This window comes from Chamaea fasciata, unplaced genomic scaffold (genome assembly GCF_029207755.1).
Source record: "Chamaea fasciata isolate MVZ Bird 193981 ecotype frontalis unplaced genomic scaffold, bChaFas1.0.hap1 SCAF_11, whole genome shotgun sequence".
Classification (NCBI taxonomy): domain Eukaryota; kingdom Metazoa; phylum Chordata; class Aves; order Passeriformes; family Sylviidae; genus Chamaea; species Chamaea fasciata.
Genome location: NW_027094096.1, coordinates 6033291 through 6058910, shown reverse-complemented (window position 1 = coordinate 6058910; position 25620 = coordinate 6033291). Strand labels below are relative to the sequence as shown.

At 45.1% G+C, this 25620-nt stretch overlaps 1 protein-coding gene across 3 annotated transcripts in view; it reads left to right on the top strand.

The window, feature by feature from the left end:
* PPP2R3A (protein phosphatase 2 regulatory subunit B''alpha) overlaps window positions 1-25620 on the top strand; it is a 56405-nt gene that overhangs the window by 11726 nt on the left and 19059 nt on the right. For all 3 annotated transcript variants that reach the window (XM_066194145.1, XM_066194146.1, XM_066194144.1), the window contains exons 2-6: window positions 2667-5106; window positions 17875-18135; window positions 20352-20455; window positions 22909-23011; window positions 24501-24575. In XM_066194145.1, the coding sequence (XP_066050242.1) occupies window positions 3127-5106; window positions 17875-18135; window positions 20352-20455; window positions 22909-23011; window positions 24501-24575 (2523 nt within the window). In that variant the 5' untranslated portion in view covers window positions 2667-3126. The remainder of the gene's footprint in view (window positions 1-2666; window positions 5107-17874; window positions 18136-20351; window positions 20456-22908; window positions 23012-24500; window positions 24576-25620) is intronic.

The window sequence follows — 25620 nt, the reverse complement described above, 5'->3', positions numbered from 1 at the left end:
ATTAGTAAATAATTACTGGGAAGACATTAGTTAGTGTGGTAAGAAAGAGGCTATTGGGGTTCTGTATTGATTGTTTGATTACTTCCTCCTCTGACACAGCAGTAAAAGGTGCTGACAGCAGAGGCAGGAGGCAGCAATCCTGTGTTGGCCTGAGCAAATTTATGTTTGCATTGTGTTGGTTTGTGCTAGTACCAGAGGAATACAGGCAAACTGGAAAGGGATTAGAGAGTGCAGCAATCATTGCATAAACACCTGAAATTGTTATTGGGCATAGCTGGCAATACAAGGTTGAACAAAAAAAGAAGAGTCCGTTTAGGTTGGGAATCTAGGAGACCTTTTCCTTGAAGGAGTAACCTTACAGAGGCAAAAACTTCATTGCTTGAAGGTGGCTTAATTAGAGAAACTGGCTTAGTCAGTGGTGTGGTGGGAGGAAACTACCCTTGGAGTGACAGAGGAAAAGGAGACAGTGAGTAATACCTTATTACTCTAATTAAGAAATAACTTAATCTAGATGTAACTATTGCCCAAATTAGGTATAAACCCAAATTGTTTTTTGCTGCTAAAAGGAAGACCAGTCTCTCCTTGCTGTGTGTGACACAGAGGGAGAAGGAAGGAGCCCTCAGGGAAGTCCTATGCTTTTTGAGAAGCGATATTAGTTCTTCATCAAACTTGCTGTCCTGAAGGTCTCTCCTGTCTCTATTATACAGTGGTGATTTCAGGAAATGCCAGAAGGCTTGTTTGAAGTTGATGGAGGCTCAGAAGAGGAAAAGCAGCAGACCTCTCACCCTGATGTGTTGAAGCGAGTCCATGGATCAGTGGACTTTTTGGAGGCCTAGCATGAGTTTCCTGACAAAGCCCACGAAGGCACTGAGGAGCCAAACAGCACTTTTTAAACTGTGGCTCTGATTCAGCAGAGGGGTTAGCACACGTGACAGTGAAGCGTGAGAGGGGAGAGTGGAGGGTGTGAAGTGCGTTCCCTGGGTTTGTCAGTGACGGTGTGAAAAGGGTTCTGTGCACGCCCTTTCTCCCCAGGCACCTTGACTCACTGCAGTGGCTGGGCACACCTGGTACCCGTGCTTGTCCCTGCGCAGGGGGCATCCCTTGGGGAAGGGACACAGCTGGGACCCGTGCTGTTTCCTCAGGAAGGGGCACACCTCCTAGCTCTGCTCATCCCTCGGGAGGGCCCTCCCGTGCCAGAGGGGCTTTGGGGCAGTGCCAGTGGGTGTGGAGGGGAGCAGGCCACGGCAGGAGGAGCTGAGGAGCTGCTTGGCCCGCAGCTGGGATGGGCAGGTGGCAGCCTGTTACAGAGCCCGGCATGGCAGTTAGCTCTGCATCCTGAATGCAATCTTTTCAATGCCTTGTATAATCCAAAGAACAAACTGGGAAGGGCTCTTTACCTGTGCCACTCCACAGAACTGCAATGAGCAGACTTCACAAATCCCGTTGAACATTCCTGAAACGGTGCTTCTCAATTTTAAATTAAGGCTTTAAAATACGTAAAATGTGAATGTTTAGACTAGTGCTCTCCCCAGTTGGTAATTACAACAGCACCAAGCTCTTAGGGCACTTGCCTCGTGTGTGCTGTGTTTGTCCAGGCTTTGAGCTAAGTTGGTGGGATGGAACTGTGGGGAGGGCAGTGCTTTCATCAGGTGCAGGCCTGGCCTTTCGTGGTGCTGGATATTTGCCTTTGAAGAAACAAAAATAAACCCGTGCTGTGGAGTGACTTAGCTGTGTGATATAATAATGTTTTATTAAATCAATTTCTGTTTGTACAGGAATAGAGGGTGCTCAGAATTTCACTGGGGTGTTTTAATTTGATTGTTCGTGTATTAAAGAAAGATGAGGCTATGTCTAAAATTCAAGACCCTTAAATCTGAGATTTGTTTTTTTTCATAACAAAGTTAAACAGCTTTTGAGTTTCTTTCTGGTGCAGTTCTGACCATGATGATGGGAATGCAGCTGGAAATGACTGTGCTAAGTGCAAAACACTCAATTCCTAGTTTTCATAGGATTAACCTTTATACAAATGTTACAATCCTCAATGTCTACAGCAGTGGACTTACTGTATTAAATGTGCTGCTATTTATGGGTTGTAAGAGAAACAGTTATTCCTCCTTAAAACATATTGCTATGGTCCCAGAGACCTTGGTGAAAGGCTGATGGAAGCCAATGTGGCCTTTACTAAAGACCGTACATTCTTAGAGGCATTCAGCTACTTTGCTGCAGGCTTTTTGCAGCTTTTTGTAATCCAGAGAGCTTGGAAATCCTGAAAGTGCTTTTCTCTGCTGCCCTTTGCCTTATCTTTAGAGCTTTGGAAAACGAAAGGCAGAAATTCACAACAGGATCAAAATGTTTTGCTCTATTAGAATTAAAGGTAATGTTTTGCTCGGTCTGGGGAGGAAAAAAAGCAAGTCTGAAAAAAATTAATGAGTGGCTAAAATAGAGCTGTTAAAATGGCAGCACACAGACAGCCCGTGTATAAATATAGGCCAGCTCCTCAGCACTGCTCTTATATGGTAGATCTGAGTGAAAGAAGACTATCAGCCTACTCTGTTCTGTGCAGGCCTGTGTGCTGGTTGTTCTGTCTGGTGCCAGATGTTTGGTAGTAGACAAGGCTGCGTAATACATGGCAATCGTAATGACTGTCACCTTTATTTCTGTTGCAGGGACCTGTGTCACCAGTGTGAGAGAGGAATCTCCCAAGCACACTGTGTGGATTTTTTTGTCTCTACATGCTACTGGATTCTCTGCCTTTTACTGACCCACCCAAAAAGAGAGAAAAAGGGTCAAGCAGAAATCGTTGACTTGTCACTCTGTCTAGGAACTGACTGGATTTTATGGCCTCTGCTGGAGAAGCTACCTGGACCATTGGAAATGGAGCAGCTCGTGCTGTACCTCTGCTGAGCAAGGCTTTCTGCATGGAATACAAGCATCGAGGTGCCTTAAGTTAAACCATATGCAAGTTGCACTAGTTGTTGTAACTGTACTGCTGAAACCACTCCAGACTTCTCCAGGGCTTTCCAAGACAGTAGCTCCTCACACAGTTTGGATGTTTCCAATTGACATTTGAATGTTTTCATCCGATATGGTGTGGCTGTGAAAAGTGAGTTCTTCCCTGTGAAGTTGATGGTGAGTTTTGCAGCCTCACTTCCCAGCGTGGGCTGTGCTATGGCAGCGACCTACAGGCTGATGGTGACTTCAGTGAACTGCTACAGCAGCGTGGTGGTAGAGCAGCACTCCCAGCACACTGTGCACTACTGCACAGGCTCCTGCCAGCTCCTCAAACAGGGGCTCACCTGCATAGTTGCACACCACAGTCTCTGTGCAGAGCTCGGTGTCCAAGATGCCAACCTGGACCATAAAATTCCTGTTCCTGAAAATGGTCTTGCCTTGGCTGGAAATGAGGACTATCACCAAATCCTCCCAAACAGTGCAAGAATCAAGAAGGGCTCTTCAGTGCAAGCCTCCAGCAGTTTAAAAGACATTACTGGTGAGGCAATAAACCTTGCCAGTGGTAAAATAAAGGAATTCTCCTTTGAAAAGCTCAAAAACTCTTCCAGTCATGTGGCCTACAGAAAGGGAAGGAAAGTTCGGTCAGAATCTTTCAGCAGACGATCCTTTGATTTTGACTTGATTTATGGGCACTTTAACAATGATGAGAACTGCCCTCCGTGTGGCTCTTTGCAGAGTCCCTCACCTGTGGAGAAATGGCAGGAGAGCAATGATGCTCCAGAAGTCACCATGAGTCCTGTGGTTCCCTTCTGCCCTCATTCCTTCCCTGAAGAAAACTTCATTACCCAGATTTTAGAAAAGCACAAGCTAGATGGTTCTTCTGGTGGGGATATTAAGGTGTGCCTGGACATCTTGCTTAAGTGCTCAGAGGATCTGAAAAAATGCACGGACATCATCAAACACTGCATCAAGAAGAAGTCTGCAGATGTTGGTGGAGGGAACAGCAACGATCCCCTGGCTAGTTCAGAGATGATATACATGAATCTGATGACAAGATTTTCTTCCTACCTGAAAAAGCTGCCCTTTGAGCTGAAGACAGCGGGGCGGAGAGAAGCAGGTGACTGGGCAGAGCTCATGAACTGTTTCCATGGCTTGCAGCAAACTCCCTTTCCCCTGGTATTTGGTGATGAGCAGCCCCCCAGGTATGAAGATATCATTCAGCTGCCATCCTCAAGTGCAGTTCCTCTTGTTCTACCAGGTCAGGGTGAGGTGACAAGCACCTCCCAGTCCATCCAGACAGGTACTGTGAGCTTCACCTCCAATTCCCTGCCCGGTGTCCCTCCAGAGAGCAGCGTGAGAGCTGCGAAAGACGCTCTACCTCAGTCCCCAGCCCCGAGCCCCTGCGACTGCACATCTGTCACCGAGGCTCTGTACATCGAGGAGGAGTCTGATGGGGACAGAACAGCAGGGACAGAGAAGAAGGCCGAGCAGAAGGGGGGCTGGCAGAGCCTGGAGCACAGCTACCAACGAGCTGCTGCTTCAGGCCTTCCTGCTGATGCTAAAGCAGAGCGGGCCAGGGCAGGAGATGCTCCCGAGAAAACTGCTCCTTTAAAACCAGTGTCGGATCCTGTGTTGTGTGGTGCCCAAGCTGCTGTCCCCAAAGGAGCCCAGACATGCAGTAGGGTGGACAAGGAGGAGATAGACAAACTGCTGCTGGACTTGGAGTGCTTTTCCCAGAAAATGGAGAGTGCTCTGAGGGAACCCTCTCGGAGGGAGAGCGAACCTGCCTCACTGCAGGTGTCTGGCAGGCAGGGTAGGCAGGCTCCACCTCTGGCTCTTGAACCCAAAAGTAAACCTGCTGATCCCCCTTCTTCTTTGTCAAAAATCATGGAAACCAACGGTCATAAGATGGAAGAGGATGACAAAGCCCTTTTACTGCGGATCCTGGGAAGCATTGAGGACTTTGCCCAGGAGCTGGTGGAATTCCAGACAGGCAAGGGAAGTTTGTCCAAGGAGAGGGAAGTGATGCAAATTCTCCAGGAAACTTTAGCAACTCCTTCACAGTCCCTGCTTGCAGGGCAAAAAAGCCATGTTGGGGCTGCTTCCAGAGACTCTGTTCCATCTTCAATTCAGCAGGCTCCAGAAGTAATAAAGGTAAGAGAACCAAACTTTTGATGGGATAGTGAGTAAAACAAACGTGGGAAAATGTGGGGGGAGTGAGGGAATTGCATCTAAGTGATGCATTGTGCTTTGGATGCTGCAGTGTGGAATAATGTGTTCAACCTGGCAGAAATGTGGCCTGTATTTAAATATACACAAAAAAAGGAAACTGAAACCCATGAGAAAACAGAATAGGTCTTGACATGGAGTTTCACCTTTGAGCGTGACCCTTTCCTGCTGGTTATCCTGTAGACTCTTTGCTTGTGGTTTAAATGGGTCTCTTGTAATAGGCTACAGTAAAATTACTTTAATAAGCATAAAAAATTACTTTATTTCTGGGACCGAGTATTGGACTGGCTCTCGGCAGTTTGGTGAGAACTGATTGTTCCACCTTTCCCGTTCCCATCTCTGAGCAGCCTTTCTTGTCCTCCTCATCACTGGTTCCTAAAGAGACCAATCCTCCATGGGACAAAGGACAGAATCTCAGGATTTTTGCTTTCCCTGTCCCCAGTGCATGGAATCATGTGGAGTCTGCATTGCTTGTATTGCAAATGAGAGGAGTAGGTTTTCCCAGGGAAAAGGGTCTTGATGGGAGCCTGCTTTAGAGGGAAGCCAGGGCTGTCTGTCGAGCACTCAGTGCTTTTCTTTTGGTGACAGCTGCTAAATTTCAAGAAAACTTGTTGCCATCCTTCCAGGTAGGCAGTAACTGTAGAGAGGACTTCAGTTTCCAAAATCCCCCTTCCACACAGGCACTGAAAAAGTGCCCAGGTTGTAAGTAAACTTTCACAGCTTCCTCCAGTTGGAGCTTAATGTGCATGTTTTCAAAACTGGCCACTTTTGCCCAGAATTTGGTGCAGTTCTGAAAAAAGGGTGCGTGGGTTGTGTCTTACCCTACATGATGGTGCTGAGATCCTGTTAGACCAGGCTCTCCAAGAGTTTCTGTTGTTGCTCTGGGCAACTTTGCTTACAGAAAATGGTATTCTGATATTTCCAGCAAGGGAAAGAATATTTTTCCTCAGCAAGTGTAGAACTAAACAGCTCCAAAATCTCTAAAGTAACCCCTTGTAATCTTGCCTTGTACATTATTTTACAAAATTTTCTAACTTGTGAGTTCAAACAAAAATGTGTTTGATGAAGTGTGACACTGGCTTTGTGGCAGATTTTATGTAATGCTTGAAAATGGGATGCATTTATGCTGCCAAGTGGCTTCTCAGTGTGGTGCCTTGGCAGGTTGTGTTCCCCTGATCCCACCTGGCTGTGTGTTAGTTTGCTCCCAGCCTGCCTTCCATGGACGTGTGCTCCACAGCTGCCAGAGCTCTGCTCCTCTGTGCAGTCACACGACCCTTGCCTTGTGCAGATGCCCAGAACCAAAGACCCTGGGAGAGAAGAGCTGTTGTGGGGAGGCAGAGGATGTGGAGGCAGCTGGTCCCCTCAGCAGAGGGCAGAAGGCACTGGGCTGCTGCCTCTGCACTTGCCCCAAGGTTTGCTGTTACGTGTGGCACAGAGGTGTCCCTTACTAGGTGTAGCATGTGGGGAATACATCCATATTCCTGGATCACTCTGGATGTAATTGAAACTGCATATGGATTCTCACTTGGTATTGCGTGTGTGCCTCAATTACGCAAAGTATTTGTTGTATTTTCTTAAGGCTCGTAAAACTGTTATCTAAGAGCTGGGCACAGATGCAGAAACCCCAGAGCTCTGAGACTGATGAAAACACAGCACACCTTTTGTTTGTGAGGGTTGTGACAGATTTAATATCCCTCAAATGCTAAGCAATGAAAAAGGAGAGGGAGAATCCTTCAGACCAGGCTGTTCTCTGGCTCAGCTGGCTTATCTGTGATAAATCTGTGCTAACTTATATCAGCAACACACTTCCTTTTTATCATAAACCCAATTATGATTCTCCACAGAGAACAATAGGATCACTTGCCTCTTCGTCTTCAAAACCCAAATATTTAAAAAGTAGGAAATGAATACTCAAGAAGTCAATCAATTTTGCAGAGCCAATAATAAGGGCATCACGCTTCTTTTGGGCAGGCCAGAGGAAGCATTGCATACTTTTAGACTGTCCAACATTTCCCATTCTGAGATCCAGTTTTCCGTTGCTTATCTCTAAACCTCCTAACTATTTGTTTTGGGATTTCCTGTTCTCTGTGCCTGTCTTAAGCTGATTTTTTAGTATGTTGGTTTTGAAAAAAAATAGTTCAGTGAGAACAGTGCAGTTGCCTTCTAGAGGGCAGCAAGCCCCCAAGTACTTATCTGTATTTTTATCTGTAGAGAGGAGGGCTATAAAGATCCTGGATGGACCTGCAGGTTTGAGGGAATTGGGGGAAACTGGGACCAGTAGGCAATGAAGAAGGTGGAGATGGGGCTGTTGGGATGCTCTGAGCTGACCTGCAGAAATGCTGAGTGGTGGGGTGTGTTCAAAGGTAAAGACCTTTGAGTAAAATGTCATGTGCAAAGTCCTTGGAGAAGTCAGTGATGGATGTTTTTGACTTCCTGTGACCTTGGTCTGCCACCTGTACATGTTGGCTGATTTGACCAAGTAAATTCAGCTAATGCTCAGGATGGTGCTCTAGTGAAAGAACCCTAGAAAAATCTGTAAGCAATGTGGTCCTTCTGTTTTCAGAATCGAGTGTGAATGGTTCAGGGGTCTGTTGCATGTTCTGCTCATGTGTTGTATTTTAAGAGCTGTTGGATAAAGTTTATGAATAATTTTGGGAGCAGAGGTCAGGGCCAGGCTTTGATACAAAGAGACCCTTTTGGTTTTTGTCCCTCCACTGTTGGATATCTCCTCAAAAGGATTATGTGTTGTAGTGAGCCAGAAAGCGCAGTTCTGCTTCCCATTTCTCTCTCCTATATGCCTCTACTTCCTATTGTGTGGTACTGAAACCTTCCTTAAACTGACTGTGGGGCTTGTATCTAAGTTAAACCGAACATTTTTTGTTTTCTGCCAACTTAGTAAGTGGAATACCTCAGCTGAGATCTGATGGGGGATTCAACCATTTCTGGCCAGGGACTGTGGATCTGGGAGCAGAGGGTTTGTGGGGTTGATAAGACCACCTTTATAACCGTGCTGTATCTCAGGTCTTGAGTGAAGCATCCACAGGCTGTTCCCTGTTTCCACATTTCCTCTGGGTGGGCTCTAGGTAGCCTCTGTCTAGTCCTGCCTCTCCTCAAGGACTGATGGGGTGGGTGTTTCTGGGACTCTCAAAACGTTCTTAACTCCCCATGCCCCGAAACACCCTCTCAAGGCCACACACTTTGCTTTTTTGTAGTAAAATGTCTGTGTTGTGTGCTTAAATCAGAGGGCCCTAAGAGGGCTCTGAGGGGAATTAACTGTTTCTGACTCATAGAAAGTCAAGGTTGATCTTGCAACTTTGTAATTCTGTCCCCTCATAATTTTGTGCACTTCTTGGTTTTGCAAATGTAATGGTATTCTTATCAAGGATCTTGTTTGGAGTGATTAATTGTGGCTGCTATAATGTCACAGTAATTTTAACTCTGTTCTGAAATAATTGTGTATTCTCAAAATGTGTCTATAATATAGTGTAAAACTCCTTCTGGAAAATCAACTTGTATCTTACATATGTTAAAAATTGTTTTGATCAGATATTGATAATATCTGTCATTTAAGCTATACACACAATCTGCGCTCCTAAAACATCAATTATTCATTACTTCTCATTCATTCATTCATTACAAATAGTGAATAACTGCGGGCTTTTTTTTCTGTTAGTAACAGTTACTGAAATAAAAACAAGTATTATATGAACCTAAAGTACCTCAGAATGAAAGGCAACTAACAGAGGCAATGTGACATCTCTCACCTTTAACCTGGGTCACCTACAGCAAGGAGGGATTTCTCGGTTTGTGGTTGTGCAGTCGGTCTGCCTGTTGAGACCAGGCTTTTCTGCTGTGGGTTTTGTCCGGTTGACTTTGAAGCTGTCGAAACAAGATTCTCTTACTGTCGATTTCTCATAGTACTGTATATTTATATCTTTATTTATATCCACCTTGTGTGTTTTGAGGATAGGAAGTAGCATGCTAGAAACCTGCTATTCCAAATCACTGGAATGCAGACACAGTGAGCCTTGCCTTTGGATTACTTGTGGGTTTTTTTCAGATTATCAGTGAAAACCTCCCAAATTTCTGAGATCCTTTGTGGCTCATTAATTTGAGCATGCAAAGTACTTGGCTGTGCTGTTTTTTTAAAGTAGGAACTAGTGGCTGCCAGATTAGTGTGTCTCTTTAATGCATACGTCTGTCAAAGGTCTCTGTAGCTGGTCTGGATGCAGCTGGAGGTCAGAGAGGTTCCTTGGGCTTCATTTCCTCTGCAGGCTGTAAGCAGAACATGAAGTAATTCATCACTTGCCACAGATGATTTACAATTAATCACCTCCTGACATGCTGCTGCATGAGATCTGCAGCACTCCCAGTACAGTGCAGCCTCATGGGCTCTTTAGGTATTGCCTTAACGTTTAGAAAAAAAATTGTCAGAGTAAGAAAAACCAAATTTGTTCCAAATGTGTTGCATATGAATCTGTGTATCCTTTGTTTGGTGGCAGTTCCACTTCAAGCATTCCTGCCTCCCTTTTTCTTTTTGGAGGTTATTTTTTCATCCTCATCCTCTTTGTGCCACTGTTAGGCTTTGTGCTCATTTGGGCTTCATGTTAACTTAGGGCTTTCTACAGGAACCCAGGAGAAGACATCAGAGGCATTTGTCCAATAAAAGCCTTCTGTTGTGAGGCTCACTGAGATCTTTGCATTCCAAGTGCAATACCTTGATGAGAGCAAGCCCTACTAGCTCAGAATCGGGTGTTTTTCTGTGCTACTGAACTTAGACAGCGTCCTGTCAGAGCGGCTCTTGTGTTACTGTCAGGTAGGGGAAGCACTCCATGGGACTCTTTTGTGTGGGAAGAACTGGATTTAGGCCCTTGTTCAGCACCATTCTTATGATAAGAGAGGGAGAACGTACTTCTAAGAAGCCTAGACAAAGTTAGAGCAAGGGTTTGAAGTCTGCTTGCTCCAAGTTGTGCAGAGAAAAAGTAGACTATTGTCCCCTGAGAATTGCTTTGCCTTTGCCTGGTGGGAGTAATGGGGAAAGTGAATAACTGGAATGATGCATTTTGATGTCTTTAGGAAACTGTTTCCTTAAGAGCTGCTTGGGAATGACTGAGGTTATTATCCAAGATCATCCTTGTGTGCTTGCTTGGCATTAAAGGAACTAGATGATTTGCTTTTTCCAGCAAGAAAGAAAAAATTATGTTCTTTGAAAATTACAGCCCTCAGTCAAGAGTGGGAACTAATGCTGCTCCTCTGCTTCATCACCTCAGCAGCGGGGACCTCAAACCACTGCCATCCCACAGGCAGGGCCCTTGGCTGAGCCTGGTTTAACTCTAGCTGAGCCTGGCTGACCTGGGGGTGCCCCTCAGGTCTCAGCACAGGAGCACACAAAGTAGGAACTATTGGGGAAGATGGTATATTTAGCCACTTCTGCAGAGTATCTAATTTTAGAGCTCTTGGTAGTGGTGGTGGGTGCTTCCTTTCTCATGTCACCCCTGGCCTATTACAAGCCAAGGACAGATTGTCTGTCATGTAGCCAGCAGGGAAATAGATTCACATGTAGATCATGTTTCTCAATTAAAGTATTACAAGAAGGCAGAAGATCCTGGTGGTACTGAAAGACACTTTGAATATTGGTTAAAACAGGGAGCTCTGGCTTCGGAGTGAGATAAAATTGCTAGATGTTGTCCTTGTGAAGAGAGAGAAGACATAATATGTTGGAGCCATTTGTCATTTTTTGCCTGTAAAAAATCAAAACCAAGAAAGCAACGTGCTGGTCTTGACGTGGTCTCCTGCAGAGTGCCCGTGCCCCTTCTGGAAAGGTCAACATCTGCTTAGGAGCTGCCCAGGATGATGATCAAGGAGAGTTCTCTGCGGAGAGACCCAGATCTGGGAGGGGAGCTAGCTTTCCTTGCCAAGGGCTGTGATTTTGTTCTTCCATCTCGATTCAAGAGGCGGCTCAAGGCCTTCCAGCAGGCCCAGGTTTGGACACTTGGCATTTCTTTATCTTTTTTTTTTTCCTTGTATTTTTTTTATTGGATCAGAGAATCAATCTGTGTCCCCCCTAGGCGTGTCTATTTGCAGAAAGTTATTTGCAGCTAGATACCAGCAGGTTTAAAAATAAACCTTGCAGGCTTAGATTGCAGAGTCAAAATGTCTTTGTAAACAAGGGGAAATTAACAGCAAGGACAGTGATTTAATAATGGGGAGAAGTATTGTAAGACTTAAGTATTTTCTGTGAGATTTTTTTGTGTGATTGCTCTGAATGTTTGTTGTTGCGTGTTGGAAGAACCACGACGTTCTGCTGTCTGCTGTGAACTGTACAAATCTCTGCACACCAGCCTACCTGGCTTTTTTATGATTTTACCATCCCAAGGTGCTTCTTTGTGCTGTTTCTTGCCCTTTCTGGGCTGTGGCTGAAGGAGATAATCGAGTCGTTTAGTCTGGACAAGACTCTGAAGATCACAGAGGTGTAGCCAAAGCAGTGGAGATTGTATCACAGCTGTATGTTTTTGGTAAATCCCAGCTGCTCTACTCGCTCTCTGGAACAACTGACTAAAGATTGGATGTGCTAGGACACCAAATGGACATGTAGTCACTCCAGATTTAGAGGGTTCACTATTTGCTGAAATCGGCCCATCTTGAGCTTTATTTATATTTAAATAATGGGTGACCCAGTGAGGAAGTTAAAAAGTTGAAATTAGGAGCAGTGCAGCTGTTTCCTAAGAAACAGCATTAAAATTGCTCCAAAACATAATGTGGCACATTTTTTCATGCGTTCTGGTGACAGGTTAGAGTACATCTCAGAGGTTAATCTCTGGAACGTGTGTTTTTCACTCCCTGGGGGAGAATTGGATGAGGTAATAATGTGCAGTAATGGCTTGGGCGGGGCCGAGCAGTTTGGAGAGACCGTCAGGAACCTCAGCACAGCTAAATTCCCTCTCCAGAGTTAAGTCTGCTCGCTAAGGATATAACAGGGGCAGGGTTTGCAGGGGGGGATGAGACCTCCGGGTAGAACAGCTGGGAAAATGGACGAGGCTTGGTCTGAAGCAGGAGCACTTTCACTGCCGAATGCCTTGGGAATGACCGCTCTGGGGCTGCCGGTTCAAGGCAAGTGAAATGCTGCAGTGGCCACTCGCAGTATTCAAAAAAGATGGTCTTTTTCTTCTTTTCTTGCTACCTCCTCACCGTGTGTCACCCTTCTCTTGCCCTGGGCCCCACAGGTCTTTCTGTGAGCTGGCTTAATTCATAACACAGTAGGATATCATCCAGCAACAAAGCCAAGTCTGTTTGCTGCCTTTTGCAAGTGGGTTAAATCGGTCCCCAGAGTGACAGTGGAGCTCTGGAGGTGGAGGGCAGGGATGGGAGCTCTCTCACGTGGCAGCAGTGACGTGTAGTTAAATGTTGTGCCTTGTGGGGCTATACCTGGAGCTTGGGATGAGCTCAGTAGAGGTAATTGGGCCCAGTAAGAAAACAAAAGTGCTGGCAGGTGAAAAGGTGGTGATAGGGAGCAGAGGAGTGAATGAGAAGTGCTTTGTGGAACACACAGATGATGGCCAGGAAGGCAGGGGAGAAGGGTGCTGGTAAACTTCTACCTCAGGAGCTGGAAATGTCAGTTCTTGCGCTTATCTTTTGTGGGACTATTTATGGAGGGATCAGAGAGCCTCCCATAGCAGTGTTGGGAGGAAGGGAGGTTTCTAATCCAACAGCTCACTTGTAGGAATACTATTTCTAACACTGGGTCACATCAGCACTGGCTTTCCCCAAGGATAGGGATTTGCCCAGCCCCTCTTGGTGACCTCTCGCAGACCGTGCTTCCCTCAGTGTCCTCCAGCCTAACCCTCCCAAGCTGCAGTTTGATTCCATTGTCACTGTAAGTGCCCTTCTAAGAGCTGCAGGCTGTGTTTAGCCCTTGGCTTCCCCTTCCCCTAGCTAGCCAGGGCCAGCCCTCAGTGTCTCCTGCTGCCTGATCCTGATCCCAGCTTTCTGATTTCCCTCCTTTACATCTCTGGCTGATCTCTTCCCGTCACTTTCTGACGTTAAGGCCCAAAACTGGTCCCAGGAACCCAAAACTGGTCCCAAGAACCCAAAACTGGTCCCAGGAACCCAAAACTGGTCTCAGGAACCCAGATGCAGCCTCGCTAGTGTCAGACAGAGAGCAACTTCCCCTGTTTTCCTGGCCTTACTCCTAAGGCAGTCCAGGACATCATTTGCCTTATTTGTGATCAGCCCTTGCTGCAGGCTCATGCTCACCCTCTGCACACCATCCCCTCCAGCAGCCCTTTTTTGCAGGGCTGGTGCTCAGCCAGTGGGTTCCCAGCCTGAACTGGTGCTGAGGGCCATGCCTATAGGCACACTTGTCAGTGGAGGTGTGTGAGGCCTCTGCAAAACTCAGCTGGATAAGGAACTTGATCCAGCCTTACAATTAGCACGGTGTCTACTCCCACCTAAGTCCTTTTGGGTTTCTGAATTCCTTGGGTAGAGTTTGTTTTCATTTTTGTTTTGCTGTGATTGGACTTTGTTTCTGCTGGTGAGTTTGTTTCCTAGAAGAAAATATTCTCTCCAGAAATGCATTTTCTCATAGCTCTGTGATGTTTGGAGCCATGTGCAGATGAGCCTTTGTTCTTGCTGTCCTTAGAAATGGGTAAGAAAGAGGCAGCAGAAGGTTCACTGAGGGGAAAGGGCTTCAAGGAAGAGAAAGTCTCGGGCTGGAGATACAAACCAGTGCTGGAGAACTGATGAGCTTTGAGGATGGCTTGTGTCCAGGTACCATCAGGCATCAGGAAGGCAGGAACTATGAAAAATGAAAGGAGACATTAAGTCAGCACTGTGGACTGCGAGAACCCAGGCTGAGTCACTGTACCCTAGAAAAGAGGATTACAATATCCCATTTGGAAATAAAACAAGAAACTGGTAAATATATTATCTAGGATCCTGTTGGAGCCTAGGACCAGAGGGAAGAAGTAGAAAGAATTTGAGCACTTCATGTGATACTGCTTCCTTCCATGGAGTTTTCTGCTGGGACTGGCACATCCCTGGGAGACAGGCTGGGATGGCAGAGATTTAGTCTGTGCTTTGTTTGTGTAGCTACAATGAGGCTGTAGTTCTGTCTGGTTTATTTATAACTCAGATGTCACTATTTTTGTCTGCCCGTAAATAAATTGTATGGCTGGCAAAAGGTGATATAGTGGATGGACAGATTTTAGTTAGGGGAAATTACAGAATGCTACAGAGTGGTATTTAAAGATGACTTTTATTCTCACCTTTCCCTTGAGCAAAAAAAAAAGGAAAAAAAAAGTTTATCTGTTAATTATTGTAACAAAGCAAAAAGATTTATTAGAGTATCTGTTGTTTCCTTTCTTAGTTGTCCTCTCTGAAAACACACATCCCTGTTGGAGAAGTGTGTTCTGCTAGGCAAACAGCATTGAAGGCTAATTTCTTGCAATAAGAAACTGTTTATTTCCAAGGAATTTCCACAGAATTTCCTGTCATACCACTTTCTTAAAATTTTTTCACAAAAAGTTGTAATTAACTTCTTCTTGTCCCCACAGCGGTTTGCATCTGGTTATACCCATCCCAGAGTATTAATTTGTGAGGTTGATCTAGGGAACAAAATCCTCAAGGACTAGTTGCTGCTCATTTTTTTCTCTTTGTGTCATAAACAGCTCATTTCTTACATGAGAAGGCAGAAGACAAAGTTCAAAACCTGTACTTCTATTCCTGAGGCAGAGTGGGAGAAGCAGCTATCCCTGAGAAATGCTTGCTCTTAGTTTGGCTTGGATTGAGCAGGAGTGAGTGAGTCAGACTTACTGGGAAGGTCAGCTGGGAACCTGTGTCCAGAGTGGCTCCCTCCTTCAAAGCCCAGCAGAATTCCCTGTATTTCTCCTATAGGTGTCTGACTTTCTGCCTTGTGTGGTGGATGTGGATCAGGAAATTAATACATTCTCTGTGGTCCTGACTTGTGTGAGCTGGTACCGAGCATTGCTGGCTCTGGGAGTACCTGGAGGCAGAGGAGTTGCTCAGAATTTTGGGAGGTTGAGACCTGGGCAGAGGGGGTGAGTTGTGTTCCAGCATGGTCAGCTCAGGCTGTGTGCCATGTCAGGATGTGTGTAAAATGCAGAAGGGGAGGAAAATGGCTCAGTGCTGTTGTGCTCTACTTGGGGACTTCCCTTCACCTTCCAAGAAAACAAAAATACAATTTTATCATTCCCTTGTACTGTAAGGGAAGGGGATGTATTGTTACAGTGAAAAGTCAGTATCCTTTGAAAGAACATCTTGGTTTGTGGAACTTTTTGTTAAGTTTGAGTCATTTCTCTTCGTTCCTCCCAGTGCTGGCAGCCGGGAGTGCCTGCGTGTCCTGAAGAGATTAGGGAGCAATAAACCTGTTTATTGCCTGAGAAGTGGCCTTCCAGCAAACTGATGTGAAGTCCTATTATAGAAGTCAAGTGGCTGCAGTCAGCACCTCGACGTTTTCCAGCTTTGCATTGTTTGTATGAATATGGTGCTGTAAGAGACCAGCAGGGACTTCCCCTCTGCTGGGATCCAGAAAGGGAAAACTCCTGAGCAGAGCGAGGTGCTGGCTGGAGAAGCCCCTGGCTGGGCAGGGCAGGGCAGGCAGGGTGAGAACAGATGGTAAAAGCAGAAGTGGTGATTTGTATGATCCCTGGGCTGGGGCCAGGTGCTCCCTCCCCACACACATTCACTTGGTCTGGGCTTGGCTTTTGGTGCTCCACTGAGGAAAGGGCAGGAGGAAGCCAGGAGGATTGGCTTTTATTTAACCCTGTGAACTGTGCTCCCAAAGTGAGGGTCCAGCTCTCCCCAGCTTAAGCTCTGCCACCACCTCAGATCACCTGCGTTGTCCTACTGCAGGACAGAGTGACCGGGGCTGATGCTCACCCTCCTCCAGCACTCGTGAGCCCCAGGAACTCCCTGAGCCTCAGAGCTGCCCCCTCTGAGCTCCAGCATCACTCAGGGGCAGACACAAAGACATGCAATGTCTGAAGGAGGACAGGAGGGAGAACAGCTGTTGGTGATCAGGCTGGCTCTCCAAAGGTTAAGAGCTGTTCAAACTCTGAATACTGGTACTGATAGAAGTACTGAAGGCTGAAAATGATCTCCAGCTTCCAGAGGGGAAGACAACTTGAAGAACCCCAAGCTCCCCGTTGATGTGTTCTGTACAGAGCAGTTAAAGACAAAAGTGTGTTCTGCCTGGTGGCATGTGTGTGCTGGTGTTCCTGCTCCTGAAATGGGGCAGCATTTGGGAGAAGAAATAGGTCTTCCCATTTAAAGAGAGAGCCATGAAGCAGAGAGTGAAGAAGAGGAAAATCCTCTCTCCTTTCATGGGTCTCTGATGAATGGGTTATAAAGTATTATAAACTGCAGGTAAAAGTAATGCTTAAAAAAATCTTTTACAATTCTCCCTTATTGAAAGCAAATCTGTGGCTAGTTGGGAGATTCAGTATGTGTTAAGAAAGAAGCTCCAAGTTTATAGAAAATAATAAGGCAAAGGCAGTTCATCATATACATTCTTCTGCATTTAGCGGACTCAGACTTGGCTGCTTTATCCTGAAACCATTTTGTTTTGAAACAGTTAGAATAAACAAACTGAAAGTAGCAGCTGTATTTACTTCACTGTTGCCTTCTAAGCCTTATCACATATGTTGTTACATTAATGAAACTCTTTTGCATTGGAACCATTGTGCAATGGGAAAGCCTGTCGCTTTTTCCCAAGAGGAAGTGCCTTTGTGGGGGAGCAGGGAATTCCTCATCCCTCCACATTTCAGCAGCTGATTTTGCAGTTTATACTGTAGTTACTTGTCAAAGTTTAAAAAATGTTCCCTTCCACGTCTGAGAAGTTCCCTGGTTTAGGGTCTCATTGTGTACTTAAATACAAATGCTGCCTGTGATGTAGAGCTAGAACTAGAGATCCGTTGGAGAGGGGATCCGGTGGGGATCACCATATCAGCCATATGTTCCTTACAGACAGGAGGGGAGTGAGGAAAAGACATAATGTGAGTGCCTAATGACTCTCTGCTGGCTGCTCCTAATTCCTGATGGAAAAATTGATTTACCCAGTGCTTAGTACCTTTGACAAAATCAGGTCTGGGGCTGTTTAAGTTGGGCACAGAATAAAAGGCTTGCTGAAACTGAGAAGGAAGTCTTGAAAGTCTTTTCTTAATTTATCTCTGAACCAGTACTTTGGCAAAACTAGTGATGTTCCCAAGGGATAGAAAATGTCCTTGAATGTAAGCTTGCTCATACTTTAGGCAAGCCGTGTGTGTGGGTGGATGCTCTGGTTCAGAGGGGAAATACTAAAGAGCAGATACTTTGTTGTTCCTGGGGCAGAATGACAAGACCAAGAGCAGCATGAGAAGAAAAAGCATTGTCCTTGTCTCTGGTGTCACTGAGTTGCAGAATGTGTTCTCCTGTGACTCAACAGGAAATCATGATCCACAGCTAGATATGTAAAATACTCAGAAATGGCATAAAAGCAGGTGTGACATATCCTAAACTCACACTGGTTCATAATGCAGAAAATTTTAATTGCCTATTTAAGATGCATTTTTATCCCCGTGCTATAATTTAATTGTTGGTGGGCTTTAATTTTTTCCTAATCACTGGAAGCACAAACTATTTTTTCTTGCTCTGTGTACCACGATGTTAAAATGCATTTGTTATTCACTGTATTTTCAGGCTCAAAGTAAACAAGAGAAGAAGGCAGGAACTTCATCCCCAGCCCCCCTGCAGCCTGTGGTTAGCACTTGCACTCCTCTGCCTGTGAATAAAGCCACCAGCAGTACCCCTGTGCCCATAAACATTCCACGTTTCTACTTCCCTAAAGGACTCCCAAACGTCTGCACTAACCATGAAGAAATCATTGCCAGGATTGAAGAGGCTTTTAAGGAGTTTGAAGATGAGAAAGCAAACATCTGTGAGATGGGGAAAATTGCTAAGGTAACCGCTGATGGGCATGGAGGTCTTTTCCAACCTTAATGATACTTTGATTCTCTTCTTTAATATTTTAATTTTGGGAGAGATACTTTGTTTTAGTTTCAGTCTATCTCGCAGCTGTTGGAGGGGAAAAAAACCCCTTATCCTTTTGATCTGAAGTTTTTATGTTTAGGTTTAGAAAATAGTAAACAAAAATGAGCTCAGTTTGCTGATTGTCACATCAGATGTGTGTGTTTGTTCTTGCTTTGATTTATGAAGCAGTTCTCTAAGCTTTCTTAGCAAATACAAATTGCATTTATGTTTTTCTATTCCTTCATATTTCTGCCCGGAAGGTTGAGAAACTCAGAGGCAAAAAGTTGTCTGCCTCTGTGGCTTCGGGTTGTATCAGCTGCCCTTTTTGTAGCTGTCCTGCTCAGCTAGCATGAGCTGCAGGCGCTACTGCAGTGGTGTGTGAGGAAGCAGCTTCCAACCTCCAGCTCCCTGGACAGGGAAGGGGGAAATGTCCAGTCAGCCACAGCTCCTGAGCCGTGCATGTTCTGTATTCACAAGGCAGGTGGGACAGCTGGTGATGAGTTCTGCCTTCAGGGCACAGCACTTTTGTGGGAGCATCCTGCAGATGTCCCTCTCCTTCAGCTGCAGTTTGCAGTGCTGCTGATCTAAACCCAGCATTTATCAGGCTCATCCTGGATGATCAGCTTGCCCTGAATGAGTCTCTGGCAGTGTAAACTGAGCAATGAGGCTCTCTCCAAGAGCAGCACTTGTTTTGCAAGAAGGAAAGTTTTCCTGAAAGGACAGACTAGGTTGGTTTTCTTTGTTTTTAAAGGAATCCAGTCACATTGATGAAAATATAAATGCTCTGCTCTGATGAAAATATAAATAAGGAATCTTTGCATGACCAAAAAATGTTTGAGCAGTGAAAAGCAGGAGGGTGGTGCAGAAGAGACTTTTGCCTTTCCATCTAGTCTCTACATGGATGTGCTCCTTGCCACTTAGTTATTGTAAGGCTGGGTTTTGTTCCATGGTATTATTGACAATGGTGCCATTTGGAGCTCTGAAATAAATGCTCCAAAACCAGCTGCACAAAGAAAACAACAAAAACTAAAAGTCATTCTTTTCTCAGAGGAGTCAAACACCTGTAGAAGCACAGCTACCTGACATAGAAATGGATAAATCCAAAAGTGGTTCTTGGGTTGATGAAGATTCCCAAAGAAACATACAGGTGTGGACAAGAAGCTGAGAATGGACTTGCAGGATAGTCCTGCTTAACAGAGGAGGTGAAGGAGGCTTTGTGGCAGAAATGTTTCTTCAAAATATTCCTGCTTCCATTTGCTGTAAGATCCTTCTTGCCTGGATCTGGCTTGAGTCAGAATCTGGCTTGAATCTGTGCTCCCTCCAAGGCCAGTGTTTTGGAGATATTCTGATAACTTGTCTCAAGTCAGGGCAGTGGCTGGAAAGGTCTTTGTGGTAAAGAAGAGGTGCTTGACAGGGTCAGCAGCTGAATGTCTGACACCATTTCCGAGCCTGCTTTGCCAAGGCCTTAGAGAGTCCACAATGCCAGAGCTTTCATGGACTGCCACTGAGAGCCAGCGGCTTCTGCAGAGGCTGGTTCAAAAGTTCTGGTCAGGGAATCCTTTGGCTGGAATCAGTCTCTTTCCATGAGTGCTTTCATTTTTGTGTTCCCCTGCTGAGATCTTGCAGTGTTGGAAATAATGGACTGTGCTGGGTGGAAGGCACTGCATTGAAAATTGCAGGACTTACTTCACCTTTAGGCATTTACTCATTAATTGTCTGTAATTAGACTCGAGGTTCCCTTGCTGCCTGTGAGAGGTCATCCCATAGGAGAATGGGACCCTCCTCTGTTAGGGTGGGGTAGCTGGTGTGAGTGTCCTTCTGGAAGGAGGTGCTTGTCTCTCCACTCCACTTCCTAGGGAATTGTGATAAACAGTTCAGACAAAGCTTAAGAGCTTGAGTAGTCCAGATCCTTTTGCCAGCCTGAGAGGACGTGTTTCTCAGCCACGTGAAAAGGCACGTGACAAAGTAGAAAGTTATGAGTGAATTCTCAACCTTGGCATGCAGCAAATGGCACACAGGTGAGTCAGAAAGCCATTACCACTTTATTTCCCTAATGTAAAGTCTCAGTGGTGAATCTGGTGTGTAAACAAGCAGGTTCCTCTTGGGACTGCTTTTGTATTCCTCCTTGCCCTGGTTTTTCCTTACAGATCTGTGGCTGCCCACTCTACTGGAAAGCACCTCTGTTCAGTGCCTCGGGGGGAGAGAGGACAGGACGCGTCTCTGTGCACTCCTTTGTGTCCATGTGGAGAAAGTGAGTATAGCAAATGCAAAACTCTTTCTGGAAGAAGAGATCAGCCTGCCACACAAGTATTTTGTTTTTTCCTTCTTTTTCACCAGACTTTTCAAACAGTTCTTCTCTTCTTTACATGGCTTAAAAATCTCCAATAGCTCAAGCTTTTTTCCCCCTAAACTCTCTCAACACTTGTTTCCATGTGACATCCACAAACTTGAAAGCAATTGTATAGATAGTAGGATGTTTTGAGTTAGTTGGTGTATAAAATGTATTTACAAGCTCCCCAGAAATGTCAGCTATTTTGAGATACCTGGTAGTTGTCTGTGGATTTGGGGTATATTTGTGCCCACCCTCTTTGCTCTACAGTGGTGCACTAAGCAAGGGACATGTGGGGACTGGGAGAGGAGGTGTGTAATAGTGTTACAGGACAGAAAAAGGAATGTGGAAATAAGCATCATCACACAACTGGGTACTCTGGGAGCTTTAATAGTTAGTACCTTCCCCAAGCAAGCTGTTGAATTCACCTGTGGGGGGTTGACACAGTCCACACTCTGAAAATGGAGGGGTCTGGATGGATGCATTGTGCCTGGAGTCAGCTCTGACATGGAGCAGACTTGTTCTCTCACCTAATCTTTTTCCCTCCAGGGCAGTTCAGGCTTTAGTTTACTTTGTGAAACACCTGAACAGCATCTCCATCTCCTCTCCAGAGAGAGTTCTAATTTTTTACTTAATGGTTGCTCTTCAGATTCTTGATGTAGCCTTTAACCCTGAATTCCCAAAGTATTTCCTGTGATGATGTTGTCAAAACAGCTTCTAGTTACCCTGGCAAAATTACAAAAATGTTAGGGGTGACTGTGATCTCTAAGTTTGTCTTGACATAGACAATATATTTTCCTTCCTTAGGTTCCTCCAATTACTTCTAATTAATCCCTAATGTATGATACCACATTTTCACTTCTCTGATTTTCACATCCTTCAGATATTTGCAGACTGTGGTCATGTCCCTCTTCTGTATCCTTTTAACTACCCCATTTCTAAGCCAAGCTCTGTATGCTTTTCTCACTTAATTGCTCTTTTAGAAAGATAGTATTTTTTATCCCTTCGTCTTCCCCTCTGACAGTTAAAAAATCTTTGCTGGAAAGCTGAAAACCAGAAGAAATACAGTGTTTCTGGTAAAGTTCAAGTGCAGATATGTGAACACAGGTGTAACTTTAAACCAGGTGTCTTTAGTTGCTGGAGCCTATTTTCAATTTTCTTAGTAGGCGAGTGTCTTTTCAAAATGCCACATTCACTTCCTGTAAAGTCTATAGGAATTGCTCAATATAAAACCCTTCCGAATGTCAGATCTCTTTGTTTGTGGCTAAAAATGGGCTTTGGGATTTATCTTAATGTGCCAGACTTTTTTAAGCTAAAACATTAGCACCTCTTTCTGCAGCTGATTTATAATACATGTTAATTGACAGTTACCGTGATAGGAATGTGCAGCCAACAGGATTGCTAAATCTTTTTTTGCTTATTTGAACTAACCCTTTTTTTTTTGTAAAGTCTGCCTTTCCCAGAGTGATGAGGCCAGAATTAGCAGGAAACAAATTAGTGTGATCTCTGCTGGAGAGCTACAGCCAGTTCAGTGCTATGTTTGTACACTTTGAAGAGAGGAAAGTGGTGAATAATCACTCACAGTAAATAATTACAGTGCATTTGTATATTTACAGTTAATGAGGAAAACAGTGTAGTTTTCTGAGTTTCCCTAATACTGTGTGAACAATGTAGTGTTTGCTATATCCAAATGTTGTGTTCTGTTACTGGTGGTTGGTAAATGCCATGGAGTTCCTCTCTTCATGAGTTTCTCTGGAGTAAATCACATAACTGCGATACCTTTGGCCAGTGCAGTATTTTGTGTGAGAAGACAGAGACAAGAACTGGTGTGTCAGATGCACACTGTCAACCAAAGAGGACTGAGTTTGCACACTTCTCCAAATACTCAGTCCTACTAATGCCTTCATTAGGCTGTTCTCCATAGCTTTGGTACACAGCTCCAGGAGGGCCATAATTAAGAGGGGATGCCCTTTTTCTTTCTGAGAAGTGATTTTTCTGGGTGAGTGTTCAGTCCGTGTAGTTTGGAAATCTCCCCAAATATTGCAGTATAGTGAAGGGTTACATTGGAGGGCACATCCTGTGGCATCCCACTGGGCTGGTGCTGTTCACTTGGAGTGAACCTGCAGCTCGGGTTACTTACTCTGCTTAGTAAGAAACCTGCTTTACCACAGCAGTGTTAACCTGCAAGAAATCCCCGCTGGGTGCCCTGTGCAGCAGCTGAAAGACCTTGAAGGAAGTGCTGGTAGTCTGAGGTCAGCATTTGTGTGATTCCCAGCGCAGGTGTATTGTGCTGTGAGGCCTTTGGAACCCTCCCGGGGCTCCTGGCGGGCTGGGAGGTGCACGGGGCTGCGAGTAACTCCTCCTCTCTCCTGCAGAATCCTGCGGAACTGCCACGACGATGCCTCCAGGTTCACTTCCCTTCTGGCTAAGCCTGGCTGTGACTGCCTGCAACAGGAGGACTTCATCCCGCTGCTCCAGGTACCGCCACAGCTCTGCAGGGACCTGGGCACAGAACTACCTTCACTTGGCACCTTCTTGATTGCCATGGCATTAAATGTGTTCCAAGGATGTGCAGACCTTTGGTTTGAACAGCACCTGGGTGGGTTTCATTTTGGAGTGAAATAGAAATAAGATTCTTAAGTGCTTAAGTGCCAAACCAGCTGCAAATCCTGCTTAAGTCACTGAGGACTGGTCTCTTGTGAGGATTCGTATGTATCAGTGCCTGGTAACCCAGGCTGGAATTTGTCCCATTTCTCTATGCAGCTATTGGGAAAAATGCTTGTTGCTGTTGATAGTCAAGCACAACATAAAAGCTTATTGGAAAAGTTGTAAAAGTTGCTTGGCAAGACAGTAATAATTGAATTTGTCTAGTCAGACTACCAGTGATACTACTTCCACAGTATCACATGGAAATCTTGCCAAAATTTCTGCAGCTCCAATTGTTCTGTATATGCCTCTAAACCTGTGGAGATGCTGCTTTGGGGAAAGATTTTTGTCTGCACTGGCTGTTTCTGTCTCTCAAACAGAACTGGGGCTGTGATGGGTAAATTTTCTCATGTTGCTCCTCATCTCTTCTCCACTGGGCACACTGCTTTTCCTGGTGGATTGCAGCTCTGCTCTTTAGCTCCTGGTGCAATCCAAGGCATGCACAGTCCTGTCTGTCAGTCAGCCAGAGATCAGCAAAATTACCCTGATTTACACCACCATCTGAGACATCCTGTTATACTGCCCAAAATTTGGGCACATCACACCCCTGAGGGCACCATGGCATGGAACAGGCACAGCAGAACTTGGAACACCTTTAAAAGGTAGAGGAGTCAGACATGGAGAAATATTACACAGGCATTGATTCATACAGGATCTGACCTGATTCATTCAGGATCTGAGCAGTTTCTCCATGGATTTAATCATGCAGATTTGGCATTGTGAGCCAGTGTTTGACTTTCAAAAAGCCGGTCTTGAGAAAGAGGCATCTGCCAGGTGGTCCAAGTGAATTTTGGAAAAGTACTAATAGGATCTGTAAGCATTCTGAGGCTCACAGAACTTTCATTGGACATAGGAGTCTTTCTCAAGGAAAGTTTATTTCTGGCACCTAGTTCTAACAAATGTTAATATCTTCAATGAATGGAGGAAAACAAAAATCTTGGACAGGAGATAGTTGCATGGTCAACTAACTAATTTTTGTCTCGTTCAATGAAAATGAGTTTTCATTTGCTCACTAACTCTCTTCCTTTGTTCTTCTGTCCTTAAGTAAATCAAACTGGCCCACCAGGTGCGTATTGCCCTGCAAATGCATTCTATTACTGTAATAGAGGGTTCACTTGATAGATTAAAAGATTTCGGTTTTATTGTTAATGCTGCAAGTAGTTTCAAGAGTCAGCAAAAGTATTGGTTTGTAAACCCAGTAACTTCTAAGCATTAAAAGGAGAAGAGAATCTACTCCATTCCATTTCCTCTTACCTTGCAGGATGTGGTGGAAACGCATCCTGGCCTCACGTTCCTGAAGGATGCCCCGGAGTTCCATTCGCGGTATATTACAACGGTAGGCTGCCTGTTTGATCGCCTGTGATGCCACTGCCTCCCTTTGGGATCTGTCACTGTTCCTACCAGCAAGTCCTTCAGTTATTTAAAAATATAGGTGTTTTTAGTATTACTGACTGTGAGGTATTTTAACAACTGATTCCGAAAGAAAAATAATCTGCTTATGTGTGCAAGGGGTTAGTCCAAAGGTTTATAATGGTTGTTTCTGGTCTTAAGCAAATCTATAAAAACATCATTTTTGGCCTGATGGATGGAAAAGAAGCTCGTTGGTCTTTGGGACCTGCTAAGTCACCCTGAATTGTGCTGGGCTGCTGAGACATGAAAGGCTGCCTGTTTGAAGGTTTCAGTCACTGAGGCTTGGAGAATCTGTGCCTGTTCCTCAGTACAAAGTGCCCAGGGATCTGCTGTCCAACCTTCTTTTTGCCAGGATGCCTGCCCAGGCTCTCTGTCCCCAGGCTTTTGTGACTGGGTTTGTGGCTGGGGTTTGTTCAGTAGCTTTGTTCCAGCTCTGCAGTCAGCACTTAGGCTGGTACTTTACCTAAATGTGTCTGTACTTTTTTTAAGCCTTGAGCTTGACTCTTGTTGGGTGTGAATCTGGATAAAAGATACAAACGTTGGGAAGTTTTATCTCTGGGGCAGTAACAAATTTGAATAATGTCAGACTTGGTGGGAGCTGTATCCCAACAGGGCTCAGGGCTTAAACTTTCTCCTGTTTGCTTGCCAAGGCCTGCCTGGGGCTGCACCACACATGGCAGCTGGGAGGCTCCTGGCACACACATGCTTGTTGCTTTCCTGTAAGGAGCAGATGGCACAAAGATGCTTCTTCAGGCAAACCCTGGACTGTCACACTAATGAAAATGTATCATGAGAATCCATTCTAAGTGTTTCAAAAGCACTTGAACGCGACAGTGAACAGCAGTGTATCATCAATATGTTTAGTCCCTGTGGAGGAAGACAAACTAAACATTAAGGCAGAACAGGTACTGGAATGGCCAGGGAGTTGAGGAGGCATGTGAATGGGTGAGTGTGGAAGGTGCCTGTGGCAT